Source organism: Cimex lectularius, unplaced genomic scaffold (genome assembly GCF_000648675.2).
Source record: "Cimex lectularius strain Harlan isolate CLEC.00 unplaced genomic scaffold, Clec_2.1 scaffold203, whole genome shotgun sequence".
In the NCBI taxonomy this organism is placed as follows: Eukaryota; Metazoa; Arthropoda; class Insecta; order Hemiptera; family Cimicidae; genus Cimex; species Cimex lectularius.
Window position 1 is genome coordinate 442,241 of NW_019392774.1, and position 26,297 is coordinate 468,537.

Below are 26,297 nucleotides of genomic sequence, written 5' to 3' on the forward strand. Positions count from 1 at the left end.
TAACACGATTGATAACGATCGAATCAAATCTATCCAAAGGAACAAGTTATAACACGATTGATAACGATCGAATCAAATCTATCCAAAAGAACAGGTTATAACACGATTGATAACGAACAAATCAAACCCTTCCAAAGGAACAGATTATAACACGATTGATAACGATCGAATCAAATCTATCGAAAGGAACAGGTTATAACACGATTGATAACGATCGAATCAAATCTATCGAAAGGAACAGGTTATAACACGATTGATAACGATCGAATCGGATCTATCCAAAGGAACAGGTTATAACACGATTGATAACGATCGAATCAAATCTATCCAAAGGAACAGGTTATAACACGATTGATAACCATCGAATCAACCCATCCAAAGGAGCATATTATAAAATGATTGATTTCTTCCCGATTAAACCAATACACATATTTGATAATATTTCAGCCGATCCCGCACAAAAATTTTGGTTTAGATTATTAGACGAAATTATTGTTAGGCATAATACATGGTCTAAATCTAGACATAAATAAAAACCGAGAGAAATGGCGTACTGAAGGGTAAGAAAATGGAAAGAACATACCTGTGTACGGTCTTGGCCGTAGCTGAGGGTGAGGACTGCGGAGGTGGCTTCAGGCGAGGAATCTATCCGTACGACCGTGCTCGGGTCGAGCCTGAGGGCCGGGCTGGCGTCCGCCGATGAGATGAAGTCTTCGGTCCGCATTTCCTCGACCCGGCGGAGTTCCCCGGATGCGAGACGGATGAGGGATCCCCGGGCGAAGCCGGCCGAGGGGTCTGCCCTCGACCTGCGAAGGGCACGCTTCTCCTTCGGCCGGGACTTCCTGACGAGCGGCGACTGCGGCGGCGAGGCGTAAGAAGGGTAGTCGAGAGGTCGGACCAGGGGGTACAGGTAAGGATACGGGTACGGGTAAGGATAAACCCTGTATGGGAAATTGGTCGTATCTTCGTCCTCTTTGAGCCTCGTCGGAGGCAGCGGGGGCGGCCTGTAACGGGGCGGCAAAGGTCGGAGGAATTCCGGACCCGGGGGGTAAATGGGGTGGTGCGGAAAGGAAATGGGACCTCTGCTTCCTTCCAGCACTCCTCCTCCACCTGACCTCATCATCGCATCCTACAACAAAATAACCACTCCTTAAGAAACTGTACAACATTCAAAATTTTACTCTATTCACTTTCCCTTCAATTTAAATATTAGGCAGAGGAAAAACAAACCGTCGACGGATGGATTAGTAAACCGCGGACGTAAAAGGTCGACATCGATCCCCCCAGCCCGCCTTCATAGACTGCACCACGTACGAAAGCGAATACTCCGCGGCCTGTTGCGGCTCTGCAGGAATGCAGCCAGCCTGACCTTCGATCCCACGAGAGCTAATGGTCGTGTACGTCTGCACGCGAACACCCGCCTCCCATTGCACGGTAGCTTCAATCGATTTTCTTCTTACGTTCTAACGACGGCATGTGAATATTAACAATCGTCAGGGAACGTCATATTGAGGCATGAGCATGCTCATAAGGCGAGGTTCAATCTTAGAATCCCTAAAGCGTTTTCAGGTTTCCCATTTTGATAAAAGATCCTTTGGATTGAAGGTTAAGTGTTATAATTGTTCAAGATCGAAAGTCAAAATTGCAAAACCAAACGGACCATGATGGCCAGACAGGAACAAACTAACAGATAATTTATCTATATCATTTCGAAGTGTAGATTTTTAAAATAAATTTCTGTCAAGCGACAATCCCAGGACAATTTGGAACAATTTGCAGACCTAATTCCTTGACTCGACGTTTTTTAACCGGTCCGACCCATTTTCCCCTATTTATCGAAACGTTTCAGTTTCTTTTATTTAAATAATTGTGCATTTTTCTTATTGAACCATGCGAGGCCCGATATCAAAAGTGTCAACCGATGATTTCTTTAAAGAGCTTGGGCTTTATTTAGGAAATGTTGACCCGAACGTTTTCCATAGACGGCCAAGTCCCTGATAGGCCTTCTCGGTAAACTTTTCCCGAATGGTCACGGCGTGGGGGGTCAGTCAGCAAGTGCCTACACAAGCAAACACGTGCTCAGCTGCTGTCAAGGCTCCTCTGATTCGGGCTAGGACGCACTTCGTCTGCTTAACTTTGCAAACTGCTTATCGGATACGTGCTGTCCCGGTTGACGTTCGATCCGGGAAGATTTTCCCGTCGAAAATTTGAATTTTGAAACTCGTCAAGTAGGATAAAACGCGTTTATGTCGAATGGCCGTTCCTGGAAAAACAGCAAGGGGGACATTTTCCAGCAGATGGTCGCGAATTGTTTTCCTTTTGCCCTCGTCGTCCGCCTGGTCTGGCCCAGGCTCCAAACAATTCCAAAACATTCTCAACTCAAGAGTTTCAAAAGGAAAATTAAATAAGTAATTGAAACATAGCGCGATCACGCGGAACCACAATACCTCCACACATGAGGACTCCAAAAATAATGAAATCTAAAGAGATTTTCCGATTCAGTACATTTCTAATAATCTAATAAACACAGAAGAAAGAGAAAAACATGAAATTTATTTAAAAAAATTGTAATCACACATATATAAAAAAATGACTTCTTGATACAAACACAAAAGTAAAAAATTACCAGGTTATTTCAAGGCTGTGTTATCTTGTGAAACATCAAAAAACCTATGGTACACACTTTTGATTGTGACAGAGAAATAAAATCGACGTTACGCAAAACAAAGTGTGAAGGTGGCGGGGTTGAAAATCTCTTGCCTCGCCCTGCTTATATCCCGGGACTTGAGAGCTGTGACGATGAATTGCTCTCGTATAGCTGTGATACAAAAAATACTTTCTATACAGAAAAAACACTTCCTCCTCCATTTTTTTCTGTGCTTAATTAGTACGTCATTAGGACTGCGATCGTATAAACAGGTAGTTTGGTCTTTTGAAATCATCTAGGTCAGGTGTATTAGATTTCGAGATCTTCTGTCATCGGCGTGTCTAATTGTACCTGCATAAATACCGACTCACCTACACATAATATTGACCCTACTAGCTAGTGATTAACTAACTTTAACCATCCCTAACTTAACATAAACTATCGTAATATCCACTGTGCAAAATGACCATCACAATCATAAACCAGTTGAATCAGGTGCTTAATTATCTCTAATCGTCCATACCAAACATTCGTGATATTAGCAGTTTAACCATTCCTAACCGTATATAAAGCAACCAACGTGAATATATAGCATAACCACCACTGACTATCCTTAACCATTTCTAACCGTATCGTCATATCTAGTGCACAACTTATCTAACCATTGATAGCTCCCAACTATCCCTCAAATCTACCCGAAATTTGGTGTTTAACTATCTCTAATTTATTTTATTCTATCTCGGCTCGTAGACCCCGCGGTCGTGGGTTCGATTCCCACCGTCGCACCTGGCCCTTTTTTTCGCGCTATCTATTCATAACCATGTTTAGACATCCCTAATCAAAACATTTGGGATATTTGGTTTTTAACAATTTATAATATTCCCTAACCCAAACAGTTGTGAAGTCTGAGGTTTAAATATCTTTCGTGATACATGTACGGTTTTGTAACCTAACCAATAACGATATTCGGTACTTAACCATCATCATCCATTCACAGCTGTATACATACATATCACCAAAATCTTTGTGGAATCTGGTGTGTGTGTGTGTGTGTGTGTGTGTGTGTGTGTGTGTGTGTGTGTGTGTGTGTGTTGTATGTGTAAGAGAGAGAGAGAGAGAGAGTCTATATCCATATTTAAACATATCTAACAAAAAACTTTCTTGACATTCGTTGTGGTCTGTAATCTGATGCTTATTAACTATAACTAAACATCCTTAACAAACGTCCAATCTGGTGCTTTACCATCTCGAGCTCTAACCAAAGTCAAATTTTGTGTTTAACTATCCTTAACCAAAGTCAGATCTGGTGCTTAACTTAACTAAATATCCTTAACCAACATCAAATCTGATGCTTAACCACCTCGAGCTCTAACCGAAATCCAATCTGGTGCTTAACTATAACTATATATTCTTAACAAACGTCCAATCTGGTGCTTTACCATCTCGAGCTCTAACCAAAGTCAAATTTTGTGTTTAACTATCCTTAACCAAAGTCAGATCTGGTGCTTAACTTAACTAAATATCATTAACCAACTTCAAATCTGATGCTTAACCACCTCGCGCTCTAACCGAAATCAAATCTAGGGATTAACCATCACTAACTAGCTTTTACCAAAGTCAAATCTGGTGCTGAATTATATGTAATATCCTTAATAAACGTCCAATCTGGAGTTATACCATCTCGAGCTCTAACAGAAATCAAGTCTAGGGCTTAGTCATCACTAGCCATTACCAACTATAACTGCACATTGTCAAATCTGGTGCTAAACTATCACTGACTAGTCTTAACCATCTCTATCTCTATCTAACCATCACCAGCCTAGCTCGATAGATCATGATATCTGATGCTTAACAATACAAAACCTTCGTCAAGGCGCTAGTACTTAATCATTACTAACCCCATTACCATCTCCAACCATCCCTGTTCCATACTTTTCAAGAAATCTTGCGAGTAGCCTTCTCTAACCATCACTAACTTTTCTAATCAACTATGACCATTACTTACCAGAAATCTTCGTGGATCCTGATGTATAACTATCTTTAATTGAAATGCAGAATGGAGAATACCCTGAATCCACGAAACGGACAAACTTGTGTTGTTATTCAGTTATACTCTGAAAAACGACCTAAAATGCACGTTTATAATTAGCTTTCTGTTATTTTCCGATGTCCAGTTGTGAACTAAAGGTTAAGATAAGAAATCGATTATCACATTCTGTACAGATTCGAGGCTTGGTGTTGTCGGGTTATGACATTGATGAAACATTTGAGAAACGAACGCAGATGTGTTGTGCATGTGAGTTTTGCACGGTTTGTCAAAAGAACCGGGTCCATTGAATAATCCCCCTCCCCCGTTTTGTATTAAATAAACCACCACTAATTGCCACTCCCACTTAATTTCCATTTACGTTCGACGAGAGTTACATAAGCGCAGCCCGGCAACAAAAGCTCATAGAAACAGCCCACGTTCAAGGATAAAGAAAAAGCTGCGCGGGGGGGGATGGAAAAGAATCTGCAATTTTCTCAATCCTGAGAGGATTTGAGCGTGTTTTTTCCACCGGGTCCGACTGCGGTAGGCGGATTTGACGTGGAAAACGACCCGGAGGATGGGAAAATCGTGCCGGATCCCCCACGTGGAATATTTCCGCTTTTCTGACATTGACATCTCCCTGGATTATCTTTTAACCGCCTGATACATTTTTACATTATATTTTTTCTAAACAATAATCCCTAAGGTAATCCCTTTTGAAATCTTTCCTCCCGATTTGACGCGAAAAGTTTTTAAAAAATTACCTGAACTAACATAGGTGCTGTGGCCCCTTCACCCAGCTCTCATAGTCCGCGAGGTGACCTGGAAAAAGAAAAGATTTTTGTTTTGTTTTTGTATTTTGGAAAAATTAGCCCCGGCTTATCTGTGGAAAGGGCACTTAACGAGCCGTGCACTTAAGTGATAACCCCTAAGAGCTTCTAGATCTTTATGGCAGCTGGTTAAAACGCAAAGCTGCCTCCCGGGTGAACGGGTTTCTCTTACAAAAAAGGCCTCTTCTAAATAGAAAAAACCCTCTAAATAATTCAATATTTAAAATGTAATTAAGGATTTATAAAAAAGACTCTTAATCAACCGAGATTTATTGGGCTTAATTATCGTAAATAATTAAAAAACGAGCAATTGTTGCAGCAAATTCCATTAGAATGATGATTTTAACATTGCACCATCTGTTCTACACGCACCCGCCATATTTATATACACTATAACCAGGTTTTATGAGTTTGGGGACGTTTTTCTGCCGATAGTCTGGTACTCAATCATCACTAACTCCGGATGACCATCTCTAACCATATCTGTCCCAAACTTTCGTGAAATCTTGCGAGTAGTCATCCCTAAAATCCCTAACTATCTCCATCTCTAACTATACATCGTCAAATCTGGTGCTAAACTATCACTTTACTAGTCTTTACCATATATCTGATGCTTGACAATACAAAACCTTCGTTAAGTCTGGTACTTAATCATTACAAATCCCCATAACCATGTCTATACATATCTGTCTCACACTTTCGTGAAATCATGCGAGTAGCCTTTCCTAACTATTACCAACTCTAACTACAAATCGACAAATCTGGGGATAAACTATCACACTTAATCATCTCTATCTAACCATTACTAGTCTAGCTCGAAATAACGTGATATCTGGTTGGTACCTATCACTATGGTTAGGGATGGTTAGGGCTAATCTTGCGAGTAGCCTTGCCTAACCATTGCCAACTCTAACTACAAATCGACAAATCTGCAGATAAACTATCACGCTTAACTATCTCTAACTCTATCTTTAAACATGAATATCCTAGTTCAAAATATCGTGATATCTGGTGGTTACCTAAAGGTAACTATCCGTCCCCTTCCCTAACTCTAACTGACATAGCATCTCGCCGATTACCGGCCAATGACCATCGAGAACCATACCTGCATCAAACTATATCGTGCTAGGCTAACTATTCCCAACTATTTCTAACCTTTGAAAACCTTAACCCAAATTATCGTACGACATCTCAGACCATTCCTGCCACAAACGTGAGTTAAATCTGGAGCTTAACCATCTCTGATTACTGTTCGTTATCGTCATTATCTTGCATTTACCCATCTTTAACCATACCTCAACTAAAGCAGTCATGAAAACTGGACAAACTAACCCAAATGAACGTGATATCTGATGACATCTCAGACCATTCCAGCCCCAAACGTAAGATAAATTTGGAGCTTAACCATCACAAAGTGCTATTCATCATCGTCAATGAGTGGCATTTAACCATCCTTAACCATACCTAAACCAAAACAGACACGAAAACTGGACAAATTAACCCAAATTATAGTAATACCTGATGCTGAAAAATCTCAGACCATTCCTGCCCATGACGTGAGTTAAATCTGGAGCTCAATGAGCACTGTTCATCATCGTCAATGTTGAGATTTAACCATCTTTAACCTGACACAAAATTTCGTGAAATTTGGTACTTAGCCATCACTAACTCTTCCAAACCATCTTTATCTGACCTTAGTCAAATCTGCCGTCTCTAACAACCACTATCCACTTAAGTCCCAAGCTTTCCTCAAATATGATGCTACACAATATCTAATTTAATTCAGATTACGCGTTTTCTGGTTTTGAACTATTGATTTTTCTCGTTTTGACTCTTCAGTTTAGATCAACTTACAATCGTTTACGTTTTTCTCGCCCACTTACTAAGAACTCACTCTCTACCTTTCCTTTCACTACCTCCAATCTACTCCACTGTCGTACTCTGTTGTTTTTTCACTCATTTTGTTTTTACTTTTGCGTTCTAATTTCTCAAAATTTCAACAGACGTACAGGCGTAATTTATAAAAGAGCCGAAAACCTACCGCCTCGTTCGGCCTGGAAACTCGTTCAGAATTGTAAAACAAACAAAAAATTGTTTATAACTGGGTGTTACATCTGGATTATAATCGTTGTAAGGTGAGCCCTCTGGTTTTGACGTCATGCTGACCGAAACGACAGCTGTCGTACCTGCGGTGCTGCGTGGGCGTCTCTTGCCCAAGCCCATCGAAGCGACTGGGGGACGCCCATTGTGGCAGACACCTCTCAAAAACCGATCGGAGATTGTAAATATTTAAACTGAACCCGGGGCAAAAGTCCTACACGGCCAAGTCCGCGGTTTTTGTCGCAATTCCCACAGATTTTAACCGTGGGACGGGCACCATGGGCGTTCTTCGCAGGCCGGTTGTTGGTACATTTCCTAAATGTCAACTGTTGCAGAAACCGACCTTCTCTCGCATAAGGACCGGCCTTTTATACAATATTATCGGTTTTAAGTAAACCCGGTATAGATAAATCTGACGAGTTTTAATCAATTAGCTCAAGCTGACTGCTAGCACCAGACCTAATCGACTAGAAAGTTCTATTACACTAAGTCATATTTATACAAAATACAGCTTTTTATGACAGACGTGGAAGAAGGCACTTATTACACCAACTTTTGTTGTGAAATTCTAGCTTTAAACTGTCGAAAAATACAGTAGACCAAGAAAACACTCGTGGGATGCACAATCCTGAAAATAAGCGATATCTCTTTCGTGAACCATCATCGCCTTTATGGGTTAACCGTGGCTAACTATCTCTAACCTTCCCTAACCTAGACTATATTCAAATTTGGTGCCTAATTATAATTATTATATCTCAAACTCTTGGAGAATATTAACGCATAACCAACGGGAACCATCCCTGCCCAAAATCTTCGTAAAGTATGGTGTTCAACTATCACTACCTAAACAACAACCATCATCGAATCTATTGTTTAACCTTGGCTAACGATATATAATTAACTACCTTCTCAACGTAAACTATCGTCAAACTTGGTGCCTAAATGGTAACTAGCTATCCTTAACCATCTCCAACTTAAACTGGCGTAAAATTTAGCGATTAACCATCTATAAACATCTCGAACCATCTCTGCCCCAAACCTTATCTCTAGCCTTCACTAACGTCAAATCTCGTGCCTAATTATAATTATTAAATTCTCCAAATATAACTGACATAAAATCTGACGAATAACAACCTATAACCATCAGGAACCATCCCTGCCACGAACCTTCGCGAAGTCTGGTGTTCAACCATCAAGAACCATCATCGAATCTATTGTTTAACCATGGTTAACTATCTTTTACCTTCTCTAACCTAAACAATCGTCAGACCTGGTACCTAAATGTAACTAGCTATCTTTACCCATCTATAACTGGCACCTTATCTCTAACCTTCCCCAACCAAGACTATATTCAAATCTGGTGCCTAATTATGATCATTATATTTCCAACTCTAACTGACATAAAATCTGGCGAAAAACAACCTATAACATCCGGAACCCTCCCTCACCCAAACATTCGTGAGCTCTCATGTGTAGACATCTCTAAGGCACCATCATGATTAACTATTCAAAAATATTGCTAATCTACCAAACAAAACTCTCTTGACATCTGGTGCTTAACCACCTCTAACCATAATTATGGTCAAATCATGTGACACCTACCTAACAATCTTTGTTGACATTTGGCATTTGACCGTCAACAATTATTTATAAAACTCCATGATATTTGGTGTCTAGGCATCTCTATATAACCTTGATGATGATGAATATAGATACAAGGAATTGTTATATTGATATCTGATGCTGAAACATCTCAGACCATTCCTGCCCCAAACGTAAGTTAAATTTGGAGCTTAACCATCACTAACTATTCATCATCGTCAACCTCACTACACCAACCCAAAGTATAGAGATATCTGATGTTTTATCATTCCTGCCAGTTCATATTCCAAACTATTGGGAAATCTGGCGTTTAACCACTTCTAATCCTTCACCCCATCCCTAAAAAATAGTGATATCTGCTGCTCAAACATCTTTAACAATCATTGACCATCCTAAACCATCTCTAATCCTAACTGTCGACAGATGTGGTGCTAAACTATTACTGACTGGACTTAACCATCTCTAACTTTATCTAACCTTCAATGCCCTAGTTCAAAATATCGTGATATCTAGTGGTAACTAACTATACTTAACCATACCTTACTTCAACTGACATAAAATCTCAGCGATTACCGGCCTATGACCATCGAGAACCATCCCTCCATCAAACTATCGTGAAACCTTGCATGTAGCCATTCTGAACAATCACTAAGTCTATCATCGTGCTTGGCTAACTATTCACAACTGTTTCTAATCTTTATAAACCCTAATCCAAATTGTCGTAATATCTGATGGTTCGACATCTCATATCATTCTTGCCCCAAACGTAAGATAAATTTGGAGCTTAACCATGACTAAATACTATTCATCATCGTCAATGACTGGCATTTAACCATCATTAACCATACCTAACCCAAAATATTCTGAAAACTGGTCAAACTAACCCAAATGATCGTGTTATCTGATGACATCACAGACCATTGCTGATCCAAAATTGCGAAAAATTGGTACTTAGCCATCACTAACTCTTCCAAACCATCTTTATCTGACCTTCGTCAAATCTGCAGTCTCTAACCACCACTATTCACTTTTGTCCCAAGCTTTTCTCAGATATAATGCTACACAATATCTAATCTAATTCAGATTTCGCGTTATCTGGTTTTAAACGATTGATTTTTCTCGTTTTGACTTTTCAGTTTAGATCAACTTACGATTGTTTACGAAGACGTCATCTTTAATACTAAGTGTCGTCAAATCTGGAACTTATCCAAATCTACCCTAACTTTCTGGTAAATCCGGTGTTTGACCATTTAAAAAAGTCATTCCCGAACCATATTTTTTAAAATTGCATCGTTTTTTGAAAGTCGAGAAAGAAGGCGTCTTATATTTATGTCAGCTGTCGGCAGAGACAGTTTATAACGTTCTATTAAACAGCTTTTAATTATCCGAAAGTATAGTAGGCACATGGGATGCACAATCCGCCTGGAAGGGCAAGACCAAAAAAAAAAGAAAGTAAAGAAAAGGCGACATCTGCTAAAACCGTATATTTTACGACGTCGTGAGACGGTCCTCGGGTTTGCTCCCCCCTCGCTCATTAGTGCTCATTAGCAAATAATCGAAATCGGCCTCCGAGAGAGCCGTGACAATGGTATTTGTAGAGCTGGCCCGCGCGGGGCGGCGGGGTGATCGAGATAATGGAATGGGCACCGTCTATGTTTAAACCGGAAAGAAGAAAGGGTGGCCCGATGCAAATAAATTTCTCGCTTTTTGAAAGGGACTTACAAACCGACGCCAAGAACGTCCACATCCGTTCTATTTGGCCGACGTTTATAATCGAGTTGCTTCTAAGCTTAACTGACCGTTAACGCATTCACAAACGTTTACTATTGACTTCAAACTTGGGACGGTTTATGAAATTGGATGCTAAATCTGTATCAACGACCGTAATTGTGCATATCCTCAACCTGTAACCGATACCGAAACACGACCAGGAAATAATTACGAAAGGCTAAAATTAACAACCGAATGATAGATCACAGAAAAAATTAACAAAACAAGTTAATTGTCGGGCTTTCTGTATATTCAGAGGCACGGTTCAAAGACTTTCATAAATTAAAATTGACCTTTTCGTGGCCATTAATGCGTGGGACTTCGGTGGTAGCAAGAGGGCGTAAATCACCTTTGCCTTTTCTTCACTTCATTACGCAAACTCCTTTGCCAGTGAGGAAGACGGACTCAAAGGACCCATAAATTTTATGCAAATAATTATCGATTCCAGTTTATACAATTTTTTTATATTCATTTCAATAAACCGATTAATTGGCCTAAAGTGACGATTTTCTTTTGATAATAATGTTTAAAAAGAAGCTTCTAGAAGAGTTGAAAACGCTATCATTAGTCCGATAATTCAGAATTTAACAATCAACACTGTTAAAAGTATTAAAAATAATCTTATAACAATGACCTATTCAAAATTAGAAACCAATAAACAACATTGACCTAATAACAATACGATTTAGGGCTAAAGAACCCTTAAACAATCCGAACCTATAAACGGTTCGATCAACTGCAAGAACACATAAAACTTGACCTGTGAACGAACGGATTCAACATGAATAAAAAATAACTGAATCTCTCATCTTTAGACGACCTAAACTTATGTACGACCCAATTCTTCAACCAGAATCCTTAAACGACTCTGATCTATAAATGATTCGATTCAATTTTGAGCGTTGTTAAACAACTTTCAACCATGAATGATACTATTCAACGGTAAACATTGTTAAACAAGTCTAACCAATGAACGATCCAATTCAATTCTTGGAACCTTTAAATGATTAGTAGTACGATCCAATTCTGCAGCCAGTACCCTTAAACCACTCTGACCTACGAACGATCCAATTCAGTGATAACAACCCTTAAAAGATTCTGATGTTTAAACGATTAAACCGCTTTGAACAATAAATGATATTATTCAACGGTGAGAACCCTTAAACAAATCTGACTTATGAACGATCCGATTCAATTCTTAGAACCTTTAAATGACCTAGACCTATGTACGATCCAATTCTGCAACCAGTATCCTTAAACCACTCTGACCTATGAACGATCCGATTCAACGGCCAGAACCCTTAAACGTCTCTGACCAATGAACGATCCGATTCAGTGATAAGAACCCTTAAAAGATACTGATGTTTAAACAAATAAACCGCTTTGAACTGTAAATGATATTATTCAACGGTGAGAACCCTTAAACAAGTCTGACTTATGACCGATCTGATTCAATTCTTAGAACCTTTAAATGACCTAGACCTATGTACGATCCAATTCTGCAACCAGTATCCTTAAACAACTCTGACCTATGAACGACCCAATTCAGCAACCAGAATCTTTAAAAGACTCTGACCATGGACGATCCGATTCACCACTCAGTACTGTAAAGGACCTGGACCAATGGACGATCCGATTCAAGGATAGGAACCCCTGAACGACTCTTGACCTTTTGAACGATTCTACTGTCAGTACTGTTAAACCACCTTGAACTATGAATGAACTCTTAAACGATTCTGACCTAAGTGCGTTTCGATTTGACACACAGAACTGTTAAAAGGCTTTTACCAATGAACGACCCAATTCGTTTCAGTGAACGAACTGTTTAATACTTATTGTTAAACGTCCTCAAACTACCTTTATCACAGCTTGACTTTCAATCTTACGATATATTAAAAAAATCGTGGAATTCCATTAAAGTGGTTTGGGGAAAAGAAGAATAGAAGACCATCAATTGGCATAGGACGATAATGTCCAAGCGCCCTACTGTTTCCAGTTCTCGTTAATTCCGACACCGGTGGAGGGTGGTAAAACTGAAAACCGCTTCATTTAGATAAACTTACCTCACCCAACGGGACAATGCTCGACTGGGACGATAAATCAGGAAACGAGGTGTTAACCGAGATTGGCCCTTTGTGCCCATTGGCAATCCAGTCGATAAAGGTCCCGTCCCGTCAATAGGACACCGACGACGATGCGGTCATTATTTTTTATTTGTTCTACGGCGCATCTCGCGCTTACTCGTCTTTCAAACAACAGATCCCAACCACCTTTGTAAAACGGAACCAAATAAAAAAATATACAAAGTTTTTCCAGTGGTGAACATATCGCCTTGATATTTTACAACTGTACATCTTCCTTTTATTTCATTAATCAACTGTCATCGCTCGGCAATGTTGCATAATAAATATGGAATGCGATGTAATTAACACACCTGGCAGGACAAATCTATCATCCAGTCCAAATTCTTGCCCAGTGTATGCCAATGGGCAGTGGTTTATTAATACAGGACATTCCGATTATAACAACCGTTATATAGTTGTTTCTTTTTATCCCAAAGTTCAGAACCCTTAAAAGACCTATGAACAATTATCGATTCAATACAAGGCACTGGTAAAGGACCTTGGACTACGAACTATCCGATTCTATGCTGAGAATTGTTGAAAACCTCAAAACCATATAAAATACCGACCTGTAAAAGAATTTCGCTTAAATACTAAGAAATATAAAACGTCCACGGCCTATGTTTGATTTAACGCTGAGAACCCTTAAAAGAGTCTGATGAAACGATCTGATTCACGTATCAGAATTGTTGTAGACTTTGACCTATAAACGATCCGTTTCATCAATCAGAGCCCTTAAAGAAGCCTGTTGGAAAGATCGGACTCACTACCCAAAACCCATAAACGATCCGATTCACCTCTCAGAACAGTAAAACTACTTAAACCTAAAAATGGCCCGTTTCAACGTTAATAGCCCTTAAAGGAATCTGTCTCAAAAATATGATTTACTAACCAGAACGATTAAAATGACCTGGATCTATAACCGATTCACCTCTCAGAACCTTTAAACGGCCTGATCCGATTCAACACTAATAGCTCTAAACGATTCTAACCAAAAAATCTGATTCACTGCCCAAAACCCTTAAACAACCAGGATTTTTGAGCGATCTGATTCACCTCTCGGAACCTTTAAATGGCCTGAATCTTTGGACGATCCGATTCAACACTGAACGCGCTAAACGATTTTAACCGAAAGATTTGATTCACAACCCAGAACCCCTAAACGACCAGGAATTTTGAGCGATCCAATTCACCTCTCAGAACCTTTAAATGGCCTGAATCTTTGAACGAGCCGATTCAACACTGAAATCCCCAAGCGATTTTAACCGTAAGATCTGATTCACTACCCAGAACACTTAAACAACCAGGATTTTTGAGCCATCCGATTCTCCTCTCAGAACCTTTAAATGGCCTGAATCTTTGAACGATCCGATTCAACACTGATACCCAAAACGATTTTAACCGAAAGATCTGAGTCTCAAAAAGCACTCCAACGAACTACGGAAAACTTTTCAACACATCTAACTCGTAACAGTCACTTAACGGAATCAGTGTTACCCACAGTGCTGCCCCAAACATGGGATGAAGGTGGAAAACAGCCGTAAATGTTTTAGATATAATGTAATAATATGCATCTGTCATAATCTGGTTTTATAGTCGTGATTTTATATTACAAAAAAATAAATAAACCATTTTAATAAATTACAAAATTCTTGTGACTACTACGAGCCGAACTGGAAAACCTAGCTCCACGTAATCAGTGTTACCCACAGTGCTGGCCCAGGCATGGGATAAAGAGGATAACAGTGGTAAATGTTTTAGATATAATATAATACCATGAATATTTAATAATCTGTTTAACAGTCGTTATGTAATATTAGCAGAGCATATTAGAGCAAAAGTGAAAAACCTCCCTCCACGGAATCAGTGTTACCCAGTGTTGCCCCAGGCATGGGATGAACGGGATAACAGTCGCAGTTTTAGATATAATCTAATAACATGCGTGTCATAATCTGGTTTTATTGTCATTTTATATCACAAAAAAATAAAACATTTTGACACATTACAAAATATTTCCACGAGCTGAACCGGAAAACTTAGATCCACGGAATCAGTGTGAAAGCTGAGAAACAGAGAGAAACGAAAATCTTTCGATTTGCCTTTTACTGAGAAGAAGAAGGGTCGTAGGATTTTCCACGGGATATTCTAGAAAACTCCGTCTCAACGCGTTCCCACCCAGCCTGCGAGGAGACAAATTGGCACGGGGAACGGATTATTTCCCAGGATTTCCCGGAATGCGACTTCAACCCGTATTAAGTTATCGGAGGGATCGCCATGGGGGTGTGAGGCGAATAAAGGTGTTCCCCCCCGCAGAAAAGTCGCAGCCTCTGTCCACCCGTTTATTTTCAGGAAATATCCAAAAATTGAGGATCTCAGGTGTTTTATTTCGGTCAGATGGAATAGGAATCTCGTCGAATTCGAGACATTTTAAAAATCTGGATGCGTTTTCTTCCCCGTTCGTCAGTTTATTCCGTCTTATTGGCCAAAGCGAGAAAATGAACACATTGGAGGTAATTTATTACAAAAGATGTTCCTTTTTTTCTGGGGGAAATGGGTAAAAATTGGCCCTATTTTATGTAGAATCGCGTTTCAAAAGCGGTTTTTTCATCCCTTGCTTTATTGCCGTCTCCGGGCATCGTTCCGCCTGCCGTAAGAGAACAATTGGAAAGCGTAAAGACGGTTTTTCCTCTATAGAGACAGCAGGACTTAACTCGCTAAATTAGAGGATTAAACAGCGCCGTTTTTCTCCGATCCCTTATAAACAAATTTAAAAACTGATATTTCCTTTAATCGGAATTGTGAAGAAAAACAAAAGTGTACATTTGATCCGGTGCTTAATTCCGAATCATTTAATCCTTTTAAACCGTGAATAACGCGATTTCTTAATAAGCGAAATATATTCAACAAGATTTAATCGCGATTTACACGCATAAAGTTCAGGCGCGAATAAACTGACAAACAATCGGACAAAACACTAAAAATCAACACTGAGTTATGAAATACACGACTTATAAAAACAGTGACAGGCAAAAATTTCCACCCACTTGTAATATAACTTGATTTGTATGTATTTTTATATATTAATCAAAGTTTCACGTTTTTTTAACGTTTAACATTTGAATCTGTCTAAAAAAGTTAAAAAATTGTATTGCTAAGGGGAGGGGGAAGACGGACAGATAAAATTTGTTTTAGATTTTTAATTAACATTTCAATATCGGGACTTTCCTCCTCTTGCGGTCTGGAAATGTCTCTTGGCTGGTTAACCATTTTTCACGAAGAGACTTTTCAAGGTCGTTGAGTGTATCAGGAAGTGATGGACGTGCCCTTATGAGGTTATCCCATGTTCGATGAGGTTCAAGTGTGGAGAACGGGTTGGTCAGACTAAGACCCTGCTGTTTTGCTGTTGAAGGTTTGTATCATGCGAGAGACATGCGGACGAGCATTATCGTGTATTAGAATAGGATTGTCGCTGGTTGCATCGAGAATAAGCCAAAATTTCATCCACAAAGCGGGCAGCCGTCAAAAACCCTCCATGAACAACAACCAACTCTGTGCCACCCTCCATTCCTGCCCGGAGCATCACTGAGGTACGTTGAAAAAGGTAGGCTCTGGGAAAAACTACAAGCTTCGTACCTTTCATTTCGCCTTCTCCAGATTTTTTCACGCCCACCTGGAGATGGTAGAGCAAATCTACACTCATCTGTAAAAAGTACAGCAGACCAATCGTCCAAAGACTAATAACTGTGAACTCTGTGTGTTCTGGTTAATTCTGGTCCTCTTGCGGGGCGAAAAGCCATCAGTCCATACTGATTTAATCTACTACGAGCAGTGAGTTCAGAAATTTGAACACCTCGAACTTCCTGAAGCTGATGAATCGCTTGAACAGAAGGTGCCGGTTTCGCAAAATTCTCAAAGTCAAAAAACGGTCATCCTGTGGTTCTATTACCCTAGGGCACCCAGAACTTCTATGTTAGGACCCAGTTTGTCGAAAACGTCTAACGGCGTCTCGCAGTTTCGTAGTTAATAGCCAACCAGATGGAACGTCCAAGTGCCTAACGACGCGCAACTCCTCAACACTAAGTCGCATTTTTAAATTTAAAAATTGAAATTAAAAACAATGAAAACTAAACAGTTTATTCCTTCAGAATTAAAATGAGATAGAATAAACATTTTCAATTCCGTAAAATGTAAACACTGAAAAAAAATTTTATCCTTATTTTGGATTAAGGTTTAAGTGTGTTTACCTCTAATTGATATTCCTAATTTAAAACATAGCCTATACAAATATTTATTGGTAAAAACAATGTGACAAATTAGGGGCAGATTTTCCTTTTATCGAGAAAATTTAAAAATACAAATCGGGAGGAATTTTTTGCCTGTCAGTGTATATGCGTATTTAAAGGATACATTAACAGTTCCAAACGATAAATTGATAAATAACCAACTAGTACGAAAAGTGAACGTTCATAGGGCTAAGTCGAATAAGGTGAATAGGATCGTTCGAAGTTCAGACACGTTTAAGGGTACTGGTTTTTGAATCAGATCGTTCTTACGTCAGACCGGATCGTTCATGGAACCAGGTCATTTAAGGGTTCTGGGTATTAAATTAGATCGTTCAGTCAGAGTTTTTTTTAAGGCTCTCAGTGTTGAATCGGATTATTCATACGCCCAGGTCGTTTAAAGGTTCTGAGAGGTGAATCTGATCGTTCATGGAATCAGATCATTTATGGGTTCTGGGTAGTCAATTTGATCGTTCTGTCCGAGTTTGCTGAAGGCTCTCAGTGTTGAATCAGATTGTTATAAGTCCAGTTATAAGTTATAAGTCCAGGTAGTTTATAGATTCTGAGCAGTGAACGGGATCGTTCATGGAATCAGGTCGTTTATGGGTTCTGGGTAGTCAATTTGATCGTTCTGTCGGAGTTTTTTAAAGGCTCTCAGTGTTGAATTGTCTTTTCATATGTCCAGGCCGTTTAAAGGTCTGAGAGGTGAATCGCATCGTTCACGGAACCAGCTCCTTTAAGGGTTCTGGAATGATTCAGATCGTCATTACGTCAAACTCATGAAAGGCTCCGAACTATAAATCGGATTGTTCATAATTTCATGTCTTTAAAGGTTCTGATTGGGGAACCTGAAAGGGAAATGGACAGTACGAAATTGCAGGACCAAGACTATAGAAGTGTTCACACATTATCGGCGTTTAATTTTTCTTTATGGATTTTCGGCCAGATTTATTTATGTTTATTTATTTATTTTTTTTATTGATAAGTCGAGGGAGGCTGTGGTGGAAACGGCGTCCCGGTGGAATTTCTCACACACGCATGTAAGAAGGGGGCGAAACACGCTTGTCCGCTTTGAAACTTCCATGACCTTCAGACTCCAATAGGCGGTCCTCTGCCTCTCTCCGGCTACCATTCTTCTCTTTTTCCACCACTCTTTGTATCTCTTCTTATATGCTTCTAATTCGGCCGGCATTCCATCTCCGAACCCCCTTGCACCCGCCTTTCAACAACCAACGAGACAAGATATTGGGGAAGAAATTCACAATCGCACGGTTTACTCTCAATTGTCATTTAGTTCTTGCACTACTGCACAATAACATGTTCTTCGAACGTTTAAAAAATAATTCAAATCCATTGAGAAATACTCCGAACTGATCGTTGGACTGATCTTCGCCCAAGCCGTTTCCCTACGAAAACGATTTCTTTCTTCCTACTCTAATGTATGTCGTGAGTCTAATTTGAAAATAAACAAATTTAGATATTTGTGATAACATAAATGAACCAGTAGATAAAGTTATGAACTTACTCCTTCTTTTTATTTACTCCTAAAAGGATCGATAAATTATTTAATACAGGATGTCTCGACTTTTCTGCGTCTTGTAAATTAAGAATGAAATGTTGGACTTTGTAGTCAGATTGGGCATTGTTTAGGTTAAGTCTTAAGACCTAAAAGTCCTTTTTGCAATACCTTGAAATTTCCCATACATCGGGGATTTTTATGTTCAAAAGTGTTCTCCCATTTAAACTGGTGTTGTATGACCAGGTGTCAGCTCGGGGCTCGTCAAATTTCGCCGTTCCGACGACTAAAATCTAAAACTGTTTCGGGGATGACCGCCTAAACGGCCATTATCTGGGAACAATGGTTTAAAAATAGGACCAAGCCCATCCGGGATTTTAGTCTCCTGGCCTTTTTTAAACTGGAAACCGGCCTCGCGAAGTATCGGACGGTCGATATGAGCTGATCACCATGAAAGTCCAAAGGAGAGGGTCTTACGATTCGATTTTGCAAAACCATGTTAATTTAGAGGAAATATTGTTGCGAACTTGAATTTTATATTTTCACCACGGTGCAATAATAAATAAATGTTTTATGGTTTGTTGATTATCTAAATGTTTGGCCAAAAGTTGGGAAATGCGGGGACAGTTCTTAGGCCCAGGTGTTTTCACGATCTTACTTGTGAATCAGATCTTTTGGTCTAACTCATATAAGGGCTCCGAACAATAAATCGGATCGTTAATAAATTCCAGTTGTTTAAAGGTTCTGAGATGTGAATGGGATCGTTCATGGAACGAGGTCATTTAAGGGTTCTGGGTATTGAATTAGATCTTTCTGTCTTTTTAAGGGTACTCAGTGTTTAATCGGATCGTTCTTAAGTCCAGATAGTTTATAAATTCTGAGCAGTGAATCGGATCGTACATGGAATCAGGTCATTTATGGGTTCTGGACAGTAAATTAGATCTTTCTGTCAGAGTTTTTTTTTAAGGGTTCTCAGCGTTGAATCGGATCGTTGATGGAATCAGGTAATTTAAGGGTTCTGGACAGGGAATTAGATCTTTCTATCAGAGTTTTTTAAGGATTCTCAGCGTTGAATCGGATCGTTCTTAAGTCCAGGTAGTTTATAAATTCTGAGCAGTGAATCGGATCGTACATGGAATCAGGTCATTTATGGGTTGTGGACAGTAAATTAGATCTTGCTGTCAGAGTTTTTTTAAGGGTTTTCAGTGTTGAATCGGATCGTTCATGGAACAAGATCATTTAAGGGTTCTGGACAGTAAATTAGATCTTTCTGTCAGAGTTTTTTTTAAGGGTTCTCAGCGTTGAATCGGATCGTTGATGGAATCAGGTAATTTAAGGGTTCTGGACAGGAAATTAGATCTTTCTGTCAGAGTTTTTTAAGGATTCTCAGCGTTGAATCGGATCGTTCTTAAGTCCAGGTAGTTTATAAATTCTGAGCAGTGAATCGGATCGTTCTTAAGTCCAGGTAGTTTATAAATTCTGAGCAGTGAATCGGATCGTTCATGGAACAAGATCATTTAAGGGTCCTGGACAGTAAATTAGATCTTTCTGTCAGTTTTTTAAGGGTTCTCAGCACTGAATCGGATCGTTCATGGAATCAGGTCATTTATGGATTCTGGACAGTAATTTAGATCTTTCTGTCAGAGTTTTTTAAGGGTTCTCAGTGTTGAATCAGATCGTTCTTAAGTCCAAGTAGTTTATAAATTCAGAGAGTGAATCGGATCGTTCATGGAATCAAGTTATTTAAGGGTTCTGGACAGTAAATTAGATCTTTCTGTCAGAGTTTTTTAAAGGCTTTCAGTGTTTAATCGGATCGTTCATATTTCAAGTTGTTAAAGGTTCTGAGAGGTGAATCGGTTCGTCCGTAATTCCAGTTAGTTTATTGATTCTGAGAGTTTAATCGGAGCATTCATAGGTCTAAGTCGTTTAAAAGTCCTAAGTAATGAATCGTATAGAACGCAGCTCCAGATCGTTTAAAAGTTCTGAAAGGCGAATCGGATCGTTCATAAGTCAAGGTCGTTGAAAGGTTTTGACAGGTGAATCGGATCGTTTATGAAACAATGTCATTTAAAGGTTCTGGTATTGAATTAGATCTTTCTGTCATCGTCTTTTAAGGGATCTCAGTGTTGAATCGGATCGTTCAAGGAACAGAGTTATTTAAATGTTCTGGTATTGAATTAGATCTTTCTGAGGGAGTCTTTTAAGGGCTCTCAGTGTTGAATCGGATTGTTCATACGCCCAGGTCGTTTAAAGGTTCTGAGAGGTGAATCGGATCGTTCATGGAATCAGGTCATTTATGGATTCTGGATAGTGAATTAGATCTTTCTGTCAGTCTTTTAAGGGTTCTCAGTGTTGAATCGGATCGTTCACATGTTCAGGTTGTATTTTTCGCCCAACAAGAGGGGAAATGGTACTCCCGTCGCCCCCTTTGAACCATGTGTTTCGGATCAACAGGATTCAAAGGATCTTTTCATTTCGGCGACTGGCTTCACTCAAACTCTCTCAAATATTTATCTCCATCTGCACCGGCCGTTTACAGCATGTTTTACAACGGATTTGCCCTGTTTTTAGCCTCTTTCCATTTTTTTTGTATGTAAAGAAAAAAAGTCCACTTGTGCTATAGTACACTGAAGGATCGCGTCCGTACTAAAATTAGTACTAATTATAAGTCATGAGGCATCCAAGGTCTTCGGATCGTTTGCGGTGAAATACAATGCTCGACTGGCCACAGGACGAGCTTATTTCCCACCTGTTTTAAATTATGTCGTAATAAATAAATTAGAGAACAATATTCAATATTCACCAAACTACAAGTAAATTAAAAATGCAATAAAAAAATTGAGAGAGAAGTTGAACTAAATCATGATGCAAAATAACTAAAAACTACCGAAATATGATTTTCTTTCGATTCTCAATTTTATTTTTTTTTTATATTATCAAAAACATTTTTCTAAGCTTTTCTCTTACTAAACAGACACCCTATCATCTCTGTAACAGAAAAGCCATTTATTTCACCAGTAAAGCGTCAGAATCCTTTCAAATTACCCCCGTAAATCTACGGGTGTAAATTATTTTTTCCTAGACTGTCGGCAAAATTGTCATACTAGGTCGGCACTTTTTAATCAGTTTCTAATCTCCGGTCCGCTTTTTCTCGCTGTGTCTATTTACGAACCGATACCTGACCGATAATAGAATTGATATTTCAGCGGAAATATTCACAGATAAAAACCGTCGAGTGAAAAGAGTGGGGTGGCGCGTCAAATTTGCCCCGTTTTCGAGACGCCCTGTAAAAACTGTACAGCTTCCAAATAATTCCAGCCAGATAAAAGATCAATAAATCAATAGGTGAAATCGTGTTATCTTTCATCTTATCGATTGTCGTTTCGATTGATTATTTTGAAAAAAAAGATTACCTATTGTTCAAATTTAGCCGTAACTTCCACTTTAAATACTATTATTTTTTTTTACTCTCGGGGAGCCTGTGTTTTTGAAAAAAAAAAGCCCATGTGTTCCAACAGCGAAAAATCAGATTGAGGAACCGGTTGATGCTGAATTGAACACTCAGGTCAATAAAAAATATTTTACACTTTGTTCCCTTTTTTCAATTTATAATGTTAATTAATTACAAATGTTTTGTACGGATGAGCCGTTTAAGTTCGTCTCGTGGGATTTTTTTCTAGTTAAAATGTTTTATGACCAGTTGGACCAGTTGTTCCGTAAGATTTAATAGAAGAACAGACAAGAATCAAAATTGTTTGTTCGTGATTTTTCTAATTTGCGGATTTTTCACTTTTGTACAGCCTTTTCAAAAATGGATTTTGGTGGAAAATTGCAATTAACTAAACTAATAAAATATCGGGAAAAAAGCCTAAGGAATAAAATAAATTTCTAATGTACAATATTTGTAAATTTTGAATTTTTTTTTCTCTTGTGTGAAAATTTGAAACTACTTAACTAAACAAAACGAAAAAAGTAGACAAAATTTTTTCCATTCTTTGAATTCCTAACTAAATTTTGTTTTTAAGAAGAATTTTATGTTATATAACTGCATAAGTTAAAAAAATAAAGGCTTACAAAATAAAACTGGTTTATTAAAAAGGATAATTCCTCAAACTACTTTTAAAAATATATATATTGTATATATATATATATATATATATATAATCATCAAAACAGTCAATAATTTTTTTTCATTTTTTCTCAATACAAATTTGTTTTTATAGAATCTTTGTAGTTATTTTCTCTTTTCTTGTAAGATTTATAACTTACAATTAACAACAATAAAGGCCAAAAGGACAAAAATGATTCATTAAAAAAATACAAAATTTTACAATTTTAAGCTACCATTTTAATTTAATTTAATTTTTGAATTTAACAATTTTGAACACAAATAAATTTGTTGTGCAACACAAAACAAATTTGAATTTAATTGAATTTAACATTATAATATAACATAATAAGATTTGTAACAAGTAAGCCAAAAAAGCAATAAACAAAAAAAATAACTTCTACATTAGAAATTCGATGTACTCAGTAATCTTTTTTTGTTAATAATTATTATTTAATGGTACTAATAAAAAAGCTAAAAGCCAAGCAACAAATTGTTTTCATCCGGATTTTCTTACTATAATCTTTTGAAACGTCTTTCTATAAAAAAAGGTCGGTTTTTTATGAAGATTTGTAACTAATTAAACTACATAAGAAAGCAAAAAGCTATAAAAATAAAAATCTTCTCTTCCAACTTCTATATCAGAAATTGGTTGTTTTTTCATTATTTTTTGTTACGAATATTTGAGATTTAATCGAACTATTTAAAAAAAGCTAAAACCAAGCAACAGATTGTTTTTCCTCAACAATTTTCTCACTATATTTAGTTCTTTTATAATGAATTTGTATAAAAAAAAAGGACTGTTTTTATTTCTTTTTTGAGGATATGTAACTAATTAAACTACTACTGCTAACTAAAGTAAGCAAAAAAGATGTAAAAAATATGACTTTGTTTAAAAAAGATCGGTTGTTCCTTTTTTTGTGTGAAGAATTGTAACTAAATAAACTACTTTAACAGTAAATAGTTAAGCAAAAAAGCTATATAGTTTTTTTTCAACTTCTATATCAGAAATTTTAAATTTAGTTCAACTACTCTAGTAAACAAAAACAAAATTAAAAGTCGAACATTTTCTTTTTTAACTTCCTATGTTGTTTTTCTGTGAAGAATTGTAAAAATGCCTGTCATGTTTTACATGGTTGTAGGTCATTTATTGATTTAATTTTAATTTTGCGGAAAAAACTAGATATGAAGTCTTCATTCTGAACTTCATCAGAATTTTTTTTATTTGATTTTTGTCCCGACTATTTGTAATTTTATCGAACTATTAAAACAGCTAAATGCCAAGCAACAAATTTTTTCCCCTGCTTTTCTCCCTATAATATTTCTTTTATAAGTATTTACATAAAAAAGATGTTTTTGTTCTTTTTTGTGAGGATTTGTAACTAATTAAACTACTTAAATAAGCAAAATAAAAACGCTATAAAAATATGTCTCTGTATAAAAAAGATCAAATCTTCCTTTTTTTGTGTTTGTGTGAATATTTATAACTAAATAAACTACATTAACAGTAAATAGTGAGGCATAAAAGACGTATAGATCTTTTTAACTTCCATATCAAAAAAAATTAATTTAATTAAACTACTTGTTTAATTAAAATAAACAAAAAAAATCCTGACTTTTTTAATACCTGTATGTCTTTGTATAAAAAGATCGGTTTTTGTTCCTTTGTTGTGTGCAGATTTGTAACTAAATAAACTACCCTAATAGTAAATAGTTAGCCAAAAAGGCTGTATAGTTCTTTTTTAACATCCATATCAGAACTTTTTAAATTAATTAAACTACTCAAGTAAACAAAAAAAATTCCTGACTTTTTTTAAAATAGCTGTATATCCGTCTATAAAAACGATCGGTTTTTGTTCCTTTTTTGTGTTCAGATTTGTAACTAAATAAACTTCTCTAATAGTAAATAGTTAGGCAAAAAAAGCTATATAGTTCTTTTTAACTTTTATATCGGAAATTTTTAAATAAATTAAACTACTCAAGTGTATAAAAATGCCTGTCTTTATTAAATGGCTGTAGGTCATTTATAGACTTATTTTTATGATAGGGAAAAAAGCTAGGTATAAAGATTTTTTTAACCCACATCAGAAATTTTTTTTGTTTTTGTTGCGAATATTTTTAAATTTGATCGAATTATAAAAAAAAGGCTAACAATTCCAGGAAAAAGAAATGTTTTTCATCAGTATTTTCTCACTAAAAATTTCTTTTATACAATCTTTTCACTCATTTTTTCTTTCAATTTTAATTTAATTTCCAATGTTTTCCCCCCGGCCTCGCCAACATTCAATTTTTAATTGAATTAAACTACTCAAGTATAAAAAAATGCCTGTCTTTTTTTAAATGGCTATAGGTCATTTATAGACTTACTTTTAAGTTAGTGAAAAAAGCTAGGTATAAAGATTTTTTTAACTTCCACATCAGATTTTTTTTGTTTTTGTTGCGAATATTTTTTAAATTTGATCGAATTATTAAAAAAGGCTAACAATTCCAGGAAAAATAAATGTTTTTCCTCAGAATTTTCTCACTAAAAATTTCTTTTATACAATCTTTTCACTCATTTTTTCTTTTTTAAATTTTAATTTAATTTTCAATGTTTTCCCCGGCCTAGCCAATATTCAATTTTTAATTTAATTAAACTACCTAAGAAAACAAAAATATACAAAACATGCCAAATTATAAAATGCCTATTTCATTTTTTAAATGATTGTAGGGCATTATTTGTATACATAATAAATAAATGTATATGAAATGATCAAAATAAAATATGTTATTATATAATTTTAAGATTATTTTTTATATAACATAAGCAGGGGAGGTAGAGGAATGAATGTAATTTTCAGTCGAAACTTACGTCGTATTTTTGATTATTGTCTGTTGTGATTGTTAATCCAAAGTCCAAGCCGTTTTATAAAAGAACATCCGTGTTGTGGAAAAAATTCCAAAAAAAATATGAAATTAAATTTGAAAAAAAATAAAAGCAACCACCGAAAGTCACAAGCACTCAGCACAGCGCGTACTCCACGACTGGTGGATTGTTTGTGGACGGCGCCCCACGCCGCAGGTCGGCACGGATCGGCTCTCATCGACCTCGCCCGCTCGGGTAGAAGGGAAGAAAAAAAACCATCCTTTTATTTATTTTTTTTTTTCACCCAGCCTCCTCCTCCTTACTACATAGTTACTACGGGCCGAACTATGTAGTAACGGCCCCTACTACGGCCGGTCGGCACTTCGGGTCGTCGGAAGGACACGAGAGGAATAAAAAAAAGCCCATCTAACAATAGAGCGAACCCGG

The 26,297-nt window shown here is 37.3% G+C and overlaps 1 protein-coding gene across 1 annotated transcript in view; it reads right to left on the bottom strand.

Annotated features, from left to right (window-relative positions):
- Positions 1–26,037, bottom strand: part of LOC106672953 (ataxin-1-like) — a 54,199-nt gene extending 28,162 nt beyond the window's left edge. Inside the window, exons 1-3 of the mRNA XM_014404810.2 lie at positions 25,857–26,037; positions 5,441–5,498; positions 584–1,129 (exon numbers count right to left, since the gene is read on the bottom strand). Of these exons, the coding sequence (XP_014260296.1) occupies positions 584–1,129; positions 5,441–5,452 (558 nt within the window). The 5' untranslated portion in view covers positions 5,453–5,498; positions 25,857–26,037. The remainder of the gene's footprint in view (positions 1–583; positions 1,130–5,440; positions 5,499–25,856) is intronic.
- Between the last annotated feature and the right edge of the window lie 260 nt (positions 26,038–26,297).